The sequence below is a fragment of the Cibotium barometz genome, chromosome 14, assembly GCF_041138505.1.
Source record: "Cibotium barometz isolate CiBa-2024 chromosome 14, ASM4113850v1, whole genome shotgun sequence".
Taxonomy (NCBI): domain Eukaryota; kingdom Viridiplantae; phylum Streptophyta; class Polypodiopsida; order Cyatheales; family Cibotiaceae; genus Cibotium; species Cibotium barometz.
In genome coordinates this window covers 23,324,616-23,337,801 of record NC_141059.1, presented here as the reverse complement: position 1 = coordinate 23,337,801, position 13,186 = coordinate 23,324,616, and the positions used below count along the sequence as shown (strand labels likewise).

Genomic DNA, 13,186 nt, shown 5'->3' with positions numbered 1-13,186 from the left:
TCATTTCCCCTAGCTTGTCCCCATCCTCTTTTGCTTGCAGGAGTATTGTGTTCTTATTTTTGACACACAACCAGATTTTCTGTATTCCTCTTCATTTTGCAGTTGTTCTGTGGCGGCTTCTCTCTCGGCTTCTCTCCCTGGCGACTCCACCTTTTCTCTGCGGGGCAGCTGTATATCCTTTGCGCCTCTGGTTATCAACTTCACCTACTCCCAGCTACGCTTGTGGCTGCAGCTAATCACAGCAACACACACGGGCCCCTCTCTAGGCGGCATCTGCTCAGGCTCCCGTCTTTCACACACACTCTTGACTACCCCCCCTTTTCTGTCACAAGGCTCCCGCCTCTGCAGCAAACGGTCCCCTCCACTGTCTTCTACCCGGCGCTCACCTTCTTTTTTCTGCAGCTGCGAACCCCCACACTCTCCTTTCACAAGGCTCCCCACCTCTTCTGTCACAAGGCTCTTTGTCTACAGCTGCGCCCCAGCCTGTCCTTTGGCTTTTTGTCTACAGCTGCGCCTCAGGCTATCAGCGTCTTCCAAGCTCAGCAGCCTGTCGCGCTGCTCCAGTCATACCCGAGAGCCTGCAGCTACCCCTCGCCACAAGTCGCCCCCACTTTTCTCTGGTTTCCTGCAGCGTCCCTCCTCCCTGGTTTTTTTTGCAGAGCCCCCTTAGATAAGCGCCGCCTGCCACTTCCTCTCTTTCCCCGCGAGGACGTCGGCCCATACCACCTTTTGCAGCTATAATCAAGCTTTTTCCATTTTTAATTTTTCCACTGCGCCTATCATCCCACACATTTTACATTTCAAGTAATAACCATATTAAAAAAAATCAACCTTTATCCTTGCTAAGGTTTCCCACACCACATCAAAAGGCTTCATTCGGTATCCTTACTGCATATACAACCTTGCCATCTAAAGCATACGATCAAGACCGCAACCATTATGTACCATAAAATCCTCTGTCTCAGTGTTAATATCAACTCAACCATAATAGGCACAGCTTATGAGCAATTCATCATCTCATGGAATCAATAAAGCAGTCGAACCACAAGCATAATCCAGTCCTATCAAGGCACAAGGTGTCTGCTAGCCCCAAAGTTCTCCATAAGCATAAAAAAAATCCTCCACAATTCACACCACACTGTCAGAAGCTTTGAGACCTGGCTGAGCCTCAGCTCATCTTATTGAATCTCATATACAATATAAACATATATACTCAGGCATCATATAATGACTCGTCATGGCACTTAACTCATGCATCTGGATTTGTATTTGATGGCCTCACATGCATGGTTTCACACCATAGACGTGCCGTGGCACGACATCCACCCCCTCTAAACCTGCACATCCTCTGGTATGTGCCACACTGGTCCTGGAACTCACTGCCCAGGCATTATTTGCACACCAACATTGGTATATGTACAAGCATCAGCAATCACATCTGAATGGTTCTGCTTTCCCACCTGGATCAAATACCAATCGCTTTTGGCATATGTGGCATATTCTTTGCTCATATGAAGCCCTATCCTCACTTAGATTCTCTGCATATGCATAATTATCCTCATCATTCAAAGTGGGATGCTCTTCAAAATGATTTGCTTCAAAATTTTCCTCAGGCCATGTTTGAAGCCTTTGCACCACATATTGTATGGCTACACCAAGTAACAACTGCATTAATAGCTACACCAAGTAACAACTGCATTAATAGCATGGAACACACACTTTGTAACATCCCATCCAAATCTACCTTGCCTGGATCCAGCTCACCCACTGACAAACATTCATTCTTCTCATCCAAAGACGGAAAAGCATCAACACATACAAAATCCAACAAGGCATCATCGAGAATAGCCTCCAGATCTGAATCAATCTCATCACAATCATTTGGCTCACATAACACCTGCTCATCCTCACTTGCAACCAACAGTTGACTAGCATCAAGCATAGAAGAGCCCAAAGCTGATGGGGATCTATTATATACCATGAAATCATCCAATGCATCATCTAAGATAGCATCCAATCCAGGATCAATCACATTGAAGCCATTATCATCTTACAATCCCACATGTTGATTATCATGAACATTCATACCCCCATAGCTATATCCATTTGGTTGCTCATATGCAGCCTCATGAGGCTCTGTGACCACACTTTGCATATCATGCATGTTATCTCCCAGTATTTCTTGATACATGTCTGCAGATGGGCTTAGAACTATGGGTCCCTCACCCAAGTACCCTTGAATCTGTATATCATTGAACCCTGCATGATCCAAAAAGACAGATTCAATTTCCCTCTCCAAATCATCATCATAAACAGGCTTCCAAGCTCGAGATTGTTGCTCACAAATGTGGTTGCAAGGTAACCCTGACACTGATGACATAGCATCACCCTGTTTATTGTTGGAACACCCTGTTAGCATTCCAGAATAACCCAAATCCAAAGAACCTTGGCAACCAGCCTCAGAAACAACATCACTGTTGGAATCACCCATATCACTCACCCCCTCTAAATCAATCACACATACTTGTGGCCCGTCTGCATATTCATGTACATCATCCTGCTTATAAGCATCATAACCAGATAAGAATGCAGTAATGATAGCATCTTCTTCTTGTCTTAGATCTTCAAACTCTGCAATCATGCTTTCAGCAAGAAGCATTGGTTCCTGCTCTTCTTCACACATATGATACGACACCTGAGGAATACCCTTCGAAACACCTGTCCTGAAGCTCTCTGAATCAAGTGTTTCCTCAAGCATAGGCATACATACATCATGTGGTATGATCATAGGACCCTGTATGTCTGCACCCTCAAACAAGGAAGACAGATTATACTTGCAGAGTTCACCCATTGCATCTTTATGAGGCTGTAGCAAAGCATCCCTTTTTGCACTGTGAAGGCCTTGTTGCTCACTAATGGCTTTTTGCAGTCCCAATTTAGCATAAACAGCCTCCACAATCTCTGTATCAGCCTTGAATAGCAGTTGCTTGTCCTCCATAAGACATGCATTGACAACCGCTTCTAAATTGACTCGGATTGTTGCTGGAACACTATCACAGCTCACATTATACCTGGAACTCGCATAAATAAGTGCATCTGCAAAATCACTCCATCGTTTGGAGTGATACTCTGCTAGTTCCAGCACTTCATCTTTTAAATCAGGACTTACAAGGTATGCAAAAGATGCAATCATCATACTCTCTGGAACCCCTTGATTCTTCATCTCTGTCTCGTAACACCTTAGATAGCTTTCTGGATCGTAACCATCAAATATATTGACCCTGTCATATACCAATTGCACTGCAATTTCCACTGCTTCCTGGATTCCCTTTTCTTCTTCAATCTTCCTGAACCGCTCTTCAAGCTCTTTCATCTCTGCATATAAATGCTCCATTTTGTACTCTCACCCCAGCGGTTTCACGTCGGGTTCACCAAAGCTGTCGTGACGTGGGCGGTGTCGCTGGGAACACACTGGGTGTCTGGCTGTGAGAGTTGCATCCAGAATCCCGCAAGGAAACAAAATAGTTAGCTCTTCAAGGAACATCACCTCATGGTATTCACATGAAAGATACACATGGCCATCATGGAGCATCAGAGGCTCAACATCAAACAAACTATAAAATCAAAGCCAACATAGACACCTCATATACATGACCAAACCAACCATCATATGGTTCCAAAATCCAAGAAAAATCAAAACCCACAAGATGCAAATGGATCCAAAACTGCAGCAGCTCCCTTCAACATTTCATCTCTTTCAAAGAGTCAGCAAAGTAGAGAAAGGTAGGATCAGTTGCCCCATCCTTGTAGTAGGCGAGAACCAAAGACGCATCATCCTTCATTATTGAAAGACGGTTGTTCTTGGAGCCCTGAAAGTATCAACAATGTCCACCACCTTAATGGCTTCGTCACTCAGCTTTTTCAGGATAAAAGTTGCTGTTGAGAGGTGGCAAAGAGCCTGTTTTCTTCTCCGATCACTGCACTTCTGTACATTATGGGCTCATTTCCCCTAGCTTGTCCCCATCCTCTTTTGCTTGCAGGAGTATTGTGTTCTTATTTTTGACACACAACCAGATTTTCTGTATTCCTCTTCATTTTGCAGTTGTTCTGTGGCGGCTTCTCTCTCGGCTTCTCTCCCTGGCGACTCCACCTTTTCTCTGCGGGGCAGCTGTATATCCTTTGCGCCTCTGGTTATCAACTTCACCTACTCCCAGCTACGCTTGTGGCTGCAGCTAATCACAGCAACACACACGGGCCCCTCTCTAGGCGGCATCTGCTCAGGCTCCCGTCTTTCACACACACTCTTGACTACCCCCCCTTTTCTGTCACAAGGCTCCCGCCTCTGCAGCAAACGGTCCCCTCCACTGTCTTCTACCCGGCGCTCACCTTCTTTTTTCTGCAGAGCTGCGAACCCCCACACTCTCCTTTCACAAGGCTCCCCACCTCTTCTGTCACAAGGCTCTTTGTCTACAGCTGCGCCCCAGCCTGTCCTTTGGCTTTTTGTCTACAGCTGCGCCTCAGGCTGTCAGCGTCCTCCAAGCTCAGCAGCCCGTCGCTGGTCCAGTCATACCCGAGAGCCTGCAGCTACCCCTCGCCACAAGTCGCCCCCACTTTTCTCTGGTTTCCTGCAGCGTCCCTCCTCCCTGGTTTTTTTTGCAGAGCCCCCTTAGATAAGCGCCGCCTGCCACTTCCTCTCTTTCCCCACGAGGACGTCGGCCCATACCACCTTTTGCAGCTATAATCAAGCTTTTTCCATTTTTAATTTTTCCACTGCGCCGATCATCCCACACATTTTACATTTCAAGTAATAACCATATTAAAAAAAATCAACCTTTATCCTTGCTAAGGTTTCCCACACCACATCAAAAGGCTTCATTCGGTATCCTTACTGCATATACAACCATGCCATCTAAAGCATACGATCAAGACCGCAACCATTATGTACCATAAAATCCTCTGTCTCAGTGTTAATATCAACTCAACCATAATAGGCACAGCTTATGAGCAATTCATCATCTCATGGAATCAATAAAGCAGTCGAACCACAAGCATAATCCAGTCCTATCAAGGCACAAGGTGTCTGCTAGCCCCAAAGTTCTCCATAAGCATAAAAAAAATCCTCCACAATTCACACCACACTGTCAGAAGCTTTGAGACCTGGCTGAGCCTCAGCTCATCTTATTGAATCTCATATACAATATAAACATATATACTCAGGCATCATATAATGACTCGTCATGGCACTTAACTCATGCATCTGGATTTGTATTTGATGGCCTCACATGCATGGTTTCACACCATAGACGTGCCGTGGCACGACAACATGTATTAGTGCGTCTATTTATGCGTGTATTAGGGCGCCTATTAGTGCATCTACACTGAGAATTAGACGCATATTTAGACGCAAAACAAAGAGTATAAAAAGTGAGATTTTGGTGTAGGCTGGTAAATGCACATCACTGCTTTCCAAAAATTACCCATGATTACCAAAGCACATAATTTTAACAAAAACATCAATGCTTTTTTGCAAACCCACAGATACAAAAAATAAGTGAGGTGAGGAGAATGAGACAATATGTAAAATAGTTTAGCCAATATCAATGATGGGCTACGGTTCATCAACCCTTGCCAAACTATCTACTTCAAAATCCAAACAAGTGTTTAGATCTACAAATACATTTAACCCACTACTACTTGTGCTACTCATGTGCTCATCGAAATCAGCATCACCAATAGTAGGCTCGTCTCCTCACGGCGGGTAATGGCCTCAATATCTGTATCTCCTATCTCATGATCATCCTCCTCTCTTGTATCACGGTCATCATCACCTCCATGGCCATGATCATCCTCCATACGCTCCATATTCGTAGATGTAAGTACTATACATCACTTTGGAACGTGGCATAATAGGTATGGCATGCCACCATCTGTTATTATCCACCATTGGTTGATAGACAATCTAATTCAAACACAAATACAATCATGTTATTTTCCTTGCATATCGAAGGTATCAAATATTTAAAAGTGAGTACTTTTATATGTGTGTACAGTACCTGTTCACATTGTTGCGGTAGTACTAGTGTGTCCTTACTTTGCCAAAACTTTGTGGAGTCAATAGTTACAAAGCCACTTGCATGGCGTTTGATTGTTGCATTAGGGCCTCTTTCCACCACGTCCTTAAACCACTTTACATCCAAAACATACACAAAGAAGCATTGAAAGTCAAGCTTAATAATATCTTGGATTATGCCACAATAATATCTTGGATTATGCCACAATAATCATCCATGGCTCCATTGGCTCCCTCAAAGCTAGCAATGACGCTGCAATCTTGTGTGTTCCTCTTATCATCAATCCGTTGTGTTCAAAAATGCTTGCCCTGACACCATATAGCATTGAACATAGTGCACTACACCAAGACAAAATCAATTAAATAAGCAATCTAAATCATTGAAAGCTCCTAACTTATGCATAACATTCTATATACCAACCTTGCTCATGCATCCCCTAGCATACTCCCATTCTTCCATTGTGATATGCATCCCCTCGTCTTTCTCTGCTTTTTCCATTTCCTCAAGTAGCCAATCCACATGAATATCCTTTGGAAGTGCTCTTAGATACTAAGGGTATGGCACACGAGATCCGTGGTGTGTACGAAAGAGGGCCCTTTCTTCTTGTCTTCTTGCCTTCGCATCCTCGTATCTTGTCACCCATCTTTTCATCACATCACTATTAAGCACGCAATAGAGGTTGATATTATTAAGAAACTCCGTGTCTATTACTTTGTTGCGTCCTTTTCCTTGAGGCACAATAGAGGTCATCCTTAGGTCTTCATCATCTCTCCATAGTCATGGGAGAGAGCTATCCACATCAACAGGAAACTCAGAAATATATACAAGTGACTATTGTATCAACCAACCCTCGGCAACCCTCGGCCATGCTACCTTTGGGTCTTGCATTTTGTCCATGAAACCCTTCAAGGTCTTCATGAAGCGCTCGAGGAAGAACAACCATCGTGCATGCATAGTACTGCATATAGCAATCTCCTCCACCAAATGCACTATGAGATGTAGTTGGCTTGTGAATAGAACGTGGAAATGTCTCCTCCACTAAACAAACCACCTCCACTGACATAACTCGAGCATTCTCAAGTGTGGTGGGATCTATTTCCTTTGAGCTCACATACCTAGAAATGAAAAAGTATACCATATTAGCAATATGAACACCTTGCATGGAGCATTGATACGCATCACATTTTGTATCATGTAAAGTACCTCACAAGCTCACCCATCTTGTAAATACAATCTTTCATGTCCTTCGATGCACTACTACGAGAAATGCTAGTAGGTAGTATGAACTAAACACACGAGAAATGGTTAATTAGTTGCTTCTAATTCACTCACAAATTTGAAAGGAAAAAGATATTATGTACATAAAATACTTACTTGAAGCATCTTGTGCCAATCATGAGATTTCAAGCCATATAATTACACCTCTTTTCTTTCTCTTTGTAAAGGCCCCCTTCAAACACCTCATGCACCCACTGGGAGTACGAATTGTAGTAATAGCACGCTTCACTGCCGCGACCATCTCTAGCTTTGATAACCTCCATGGTGCACGAGATAAAAAAACATGCCCATTTGGTCTCTCTTGTGGCAAAGCTTCACGCATCCTCCCTGTGGTACGTAGATCCTCCCTTATGCCTGCGGAATCTCGTGTCCCATTCAAATGTTCCCAAATGGTAGATGCCACATTCTTGAAGATATGCATGGGATCAAGCAGGTGATTGATCTTGAGGTGGGACCAATACGGTAAACGATAAAAGATGGAGTATCTAAACAAAAGCTGGTGTTAGCGGGCAATCTTTATTTCTTGCCAATATACCACACAATAGTTACAAACCCTTACCGGCTCATGCCAAGTGGTGGAGGAGTCGTGGAACCGTCCCAAATTCTCATCCAATCTCCCGCTATGAGTGATTGTGGGAGGACTTCATTCCAAGGGGCAACATATCTAGGATGATCAGGTGTGGGAGAAATCGATGGTGATTCTCATAGATGACATTATTCAATGCGTCTGCCCGTGAGGAAACAAGCGAAGGACCACAAACAGGACATGCATGGTAACCCGATGTAGTGAGACCTGAACAATAGATGCAATTAAGAGTTGAAGGTGGGTTTAGGGTGCCACATCCTTTGCCTGCTCATAGTTAGAAGTGCAATGCTTACCTGAACACTCGCCATAGCCTGCGAAGTCATGCATCATCCACATCAAGATTGCTTTGCACATTGAAGTCTCGTGTGACGAGGGAAGCCAGCTCACATCATGCACCTCGATACCTCTCCAAAGTATCTCTAGCAAGTCAATCAAAGGCTCCAAATAAACATCAGGAGTTGGGTTTAGGGTGCCACATCCTTTGCCTGCTCATAATTAGAAGTGCAATGCTTACCTGAACACTCGCCATAGCCTGGGAAGTCATGCATTATCCACATCAAGATTGCTTTGCAGGTTGAAGTCTCGTGACGAGGGAAGCCAGCTCACATCATGCACCTCGATACCTCTCCAAAGTATCTCTAGCAAGTCAATCAAAGGCTCCAAATAAACATCAGGATTTTTGACTTTATGTTTCCCTGGAATTAGAAGGGATAACATAACATGTCCTTTGTTAATTGCCATAGAGGGTGGAAGATTATAATTCACCAATATCACTGGCCATAAGAGGTGCTTTTGAGACCAAATGGGTTCACACCATCCATACCCAATCCAAGTCTCAAGCTCCTAGGTTCTTCCTTGAAGCTTGGCCATGTATCTTCAATATGCTTCCACGCAAGAGTGTCTGCAGGAGTTCTCCACTTGCCATCGGTTGATCGATGGGAGGAATGCCATGACGTGGGCTTTACAATGGATTTGCACTTGAACATATATTGGATCCGAGGGATTATGGAAAAATGTCGCAGAACCTTACGAGGCACGTCCAAGGCATGTCCAAAGTTTTGAGATCTGCTCTATATCTTGCCTCTCCACAAGTAGGACACTCTCTTGCATCCTTATGTAGTCCACGAAACAAAACGCAATCGTTGACGCATGCATGGATGCACTTGTAATGTAATCCTCCAAGTGAGGTTACATGTTGCCTTGCCATATCTCTTGAGGTCGGTAATTTATTCTCCCTTGGAAGCATTTTACGCAATAGTTTGCACGTGAAGACCATAAATGAGAAAAAGCATTCGAGTAATTGACCCACTAGCATAATTCACCATGTTTGCAAAATAGACTTTAAAGCTTACTTGAGTAATGCATTCAAACTTGCATTGCTCCATCCATAGATGGTTTGCAAGTTTAGTAACTCAAGGGAGGCACGTAGAACAGAGAATGTGCACCCCTCAGCAAATAGTGGAGTCGATGCTGCAGTAAAAAGATCGTCCTGCTCCATGCTATCATCCCTCCCTTCGGATTGATGGACATATAAATCCCGCACAATATCAGCAAACACCTCCTTCTCCACGGCTTCATGAGGTAATGGCGGAGGGCTACTATCACCATCACTCCATGCATCCGTAATGATCCCTCCTAAAGATCCCACCACCACATATCGCCGACGCTTTGCCTCCTCATGACGAGCATAAGGCAACATATGCGGGTGTGGCATAGCATCCTGTATCAAATTAAAACGAGATCATAACTCAAACATATGAACACCCATAGGTATCTCAATCAACCTTAACTCTTTAACACTTACCATGTTTACGGTCGCATCCCATTCTCCATACTTTGAGATGTGATTGAGTGTAATCCTGCGTGCACGATACATGTTTCCTCGACATCGATCACACATACATTTGATTTTTTGCTCCAACCACATTTCGTGATGGTGGATATGGAGGGATTCATCCTCACTGGAGCTACTTGTTGAAGATGAAGACATCCTACAAATAAACAACCCAAAAAAATTGCTCTTGTATCAAATATTTAATCTTAAAGCTCTGTGGCGCGTCTATTTGCGCATCTAAAACCACGTCTGTTCTGTGTGGTACGCGTCTATAGATGCAAAATTACACACGGTTTTAGACGCGACATTAGACGCTCCTTTAGACACGATTTTCATTTTCAAACCTACTTTTAGCGTGCTTGCTTATCTTCACATACTTTTAACGTGCTTTCTTTGCTATTAATAGATCCATAGCCTAGCATCCACACTTATCTTGAAGCACCCACACTTATCTACAGGCTTACACAATCATCTCCAAGCACACAAGAGAAGAGGGTGAACAAGGAAGAGAAGAAAGAGAAGCAAAGGGTGAACAAGAAATAGAAGCAGCTTTGAAGAAGGACAAGAAGCTTCCATACCCCTATCCAAGGTAAGTCTCTTTAGGGTTGATCTTCTTTGAAAGTTGCTCTCGTTTGATTCGTCCTATTCTCTCTTTGAAACGAAAGTTTTTGGTACAACAACTGTGTTTTTGTGTCGGGCGCGTCGGGCGCATGTCCTTTTCGTCTTTTTAGAATAGTATGTCTGTCAGAGTGCGTCTATAGACGCATCTGAGAACGTGTCTAAAAGCACGTCTATAGATGCATCTACTCTGTGCTGAAAACAAGTAGCCGCGTCTATAGACGCGCTGTTAAACGCGCAGATAGATGCTGTGTTTTTTCCTGTCCTTTCTCCTCTCTTTTCCTATCCTTTCTCCTCTCTTTTATCCCCACTTTTTCTACTCTCCTTTCTCCTCTCTTTTCCTCTCCTTTCTCCTCTCTTTTATCCCCACTTTTTCTCTCTTTTTCTCCTCTCTTTTCCTCTCCTTTCATGGAAATAAGTGATTGCATGAATGAAGAAAGGGATTGCATGAATGATGGAAAGGGATTGCATGATTGAAGAAGGGGATTGCATTAATGATGGAAAGGAAAAGCATGATTGAAAAAATAGATTGCACTCTATATTTTCCTCTCTTTTTCCTTCTCTCTTTTATCCTCTCTTTCCTTCTCTTTTCGTCTCTCTTTTTCTCTCTTATCTACTCTCTTTTTCTCTCTTTTTTCCTCCTCTCTTTTCCTCTATTCTCCTCTCTTTTTCTCTCTTTTTTTCTCCTCTCTTTTCCTCTCCTTTATCCCCCTCTTTTTTCCTCTATTCTCCTCTCTTTTTCTCTCTTTTATTCTCTCTTTTTCTCCTCTCTTTTCCTCTCCTTTCTCCTCTCTTTTATCCCTGCTGTGCATGCCTTTTCTACTCTCTTTCCTTCTCTCTTTTTCTCTCTTTTTCTCTTGTTTTTCTCTTCTCAGTTCATCACAGTAATCTTCTTTTTTTCTTTTTTCCAGTTCATCATGTGGCCAGGAAGCGCTTCAGGCTCACCTGATCCTCGGGAATCCATCTTTTGGGACTTATATAACCTTTTGGGGCACCCTCCCAGTCTTGTGGAGTTATACGGCTACATGATGGGTACTCTAAACACCCCCAGGAGAGTCGACACTGTACTCCAAACCACCTCAACCCCACACCTTTTGAGATTACCCCAGTGGAGTCAACACAGCCGACGAGCCGGCTACATAGCCGAGACCCTTCCCCCACGTCGTTAGGAGACCCTTCTACCTCGTAGAGCCGTTGGCGTACTCCCGTGCAGTCGAGACTTGGTTCTCCAACAGCTTCAGGTGGCCAGCGTACTAGCTCGACACGACATAGTAGCAGGTGTAGTAGCAGGGAGAGCGGTGGGGGATGCATGGCATAGTGCTTTGGGAGGGGTGGTGGTAGAGACGAGAATGATTCAGATGATTTAGACATGCCTCCGAGTGATGGTATGATCTACTATGACATCACTCAGACAGGAGTCATCTTGATGGATGCACGGGGGAAGGACATCATGGCCTTCATGCGCTCTGTATTGCTAACAATTACAGAGATTGCTTTATTCACTCTACAAAGATCAACCAAAGAGGTTAGCTGATGAGACCCTCGCTCTGCTATTCGCTCTAGGTATCCTAACCCCCCCAATGTTCAGTTCATAGATAAATGGGCCAAGTCAAATATTGTTTCGATACTTAGCAATAAAAGATCTTCGCGTAAGAGGCATGCACTAGCGGAGCTTGCCATGCTCCAAGGAGGTCAACCACCAAGAGGCCCGCCCCACACCGCTCACAAGCGTGAGTGGAAGAAAGCAATGAAGTCAGCGAAGGAGGAACCCAGTCTAAAAGATACTTAGCAATAAAAGATCTTCGCTTAAGAGGCATGCACTAGCGGAGCTTGCCATGCTCCAAGGAGGTCAACCACCAAGAGGCCCGCCCCACACCGCTCACAAGCGTGAGTGGAAGAAAGCAATGAAGTCAGCGAAGGAGGAACCCAGTCTAAAGCACGTGGAGGCACGAAGGATCCAAATGGAGCAATATGGAAGCATGCATTTTGAAGCAAGGGGTGTTGAATCATGGGAGGCCCAGTTTGTAAGTATCGATCTCAAATTATATTGTTTATGTAGTTTATTAGGAGGATGTTTCTTTGTACTAACCCCTCCGCAAATTGTGTCATTTTGCAGCTTGATATCGTGGGCAGGTACCCTACTCCTGTCGAGACAACCTACCACCGCCACCATTGCAGAGGAGATACATGGAGGCACTTCTATAATGACGCATTGATTTTTTATACATTGATATATGTTGTCCCTTGTTTACAGGACCCTGCACAAGAAGATGAGGAAGAAGAAGGCGGAGAAGGGAGCACAGAAGGGAGTAAGGAGTAGTGCTAGCTACTCTTTTTTGTACTTAGCCACTGGCTTGGCTTGGCTTCATGCCTCTTGTATATACACTCCTCTTATTTTTGGTACTTGAAGCTAGAGGACATGGCTTAGCTTTGTGCTATATGTACATACAAGCACTTTTTGAGCTATCAATTAATACCTTGTAACTAAACGTTTCGGAGTTGTAATGTTTTATTTGGAATTCTAATTAATGTCGGCTAATAGACGTGCTTACAAGAGTGCTAATTAAAATGTGATTGGCTGTAAGAATTGAATTACACAATGTGAAAATGGGATTTCTGTTACTACATTGCATACACAACATACACAGCATTCTGTTAAAGCACATAAAATTTAAAAAATATTCTGTAGCACGTCTATAAACGCATCTATATACGCGTTTGTTTGTTCAAGAAGCGTCTATTTGAGCGTCTATAAATACGTCTATGCATGCGTCTATTTGAGAGTCTATAAACGCGTCT

The 13,186-nt window shown here is 43.8% G+C and overlaps 1 protein-coding gene across 5 annotated transcripts; it reads right to left on the bottom strand.

Annotated features, from left to right (window-relative positions):
* Positions 1–5,597: 5,597 nt before the first annotated feature.
* Positions 5,598–12,092, bottom strand: LOC147631828 (uncharacterized). Of its 5 annotated transcripts, XM_086807891.1 has the most exons (7): positions 9,740–12,092; positions 7,909–9,655; positions 7,446–7,834; positions 7,275–7,357; positions 6,492–7,186; positions 6,054–6,409; positions 5,598–5,959 (listed from the first exon to the last, which is right to left on the bottom strand). In XM_086807891.1, the coding sequence occupies exons 1-2, from the start codon at positions 9,923–9,925 to the stop codon at positions 9,284–9,286; spliced, it is 558 nt and encodes a 185-aa protein (XP_086664017.1). In that variant the 5' UTR covers positions 9,926–12,092; the 3' UTR covers positions 5,598–5,959; positions 6,054–6,409; positions 6,492–7,186; positions 7,275–7,357; positions 7,446–7,834; positions 7,909–9,283. The 5 variants fall into 5 exon arrangements, with proteins under 5 accessions (XP_086664017.1, XP_086664014.1, XP_086664016.1 ...); XM_086807888.1 differs by having other exon boundaries at positions 7,275–7,834; XM_086807890.1 differs by having other exon boundaries at positions 6,492–7,834; positions 7,909–8,142; positions 8,229–9,655.
* Between the last annotated feature and the right edge of the window lie 1,094 nt (positions 12,093–13,186).

Coding starts and splice junctions, on each gene's coding strand:
- LOC147631828 (XM_086807887.1), bottom strand. CDS start 9,925: ATGTCTTCATCTTCAACAAGTAGCTCCAGTGAGGATGAATCCCTCCAT. Junction 9,656..9,739: donor GGGATGCGACCGTAAACATG/GTAAGTGTTAAA, acceptor AATTTGATACAG/GATGCTATGCCACACCCGCA.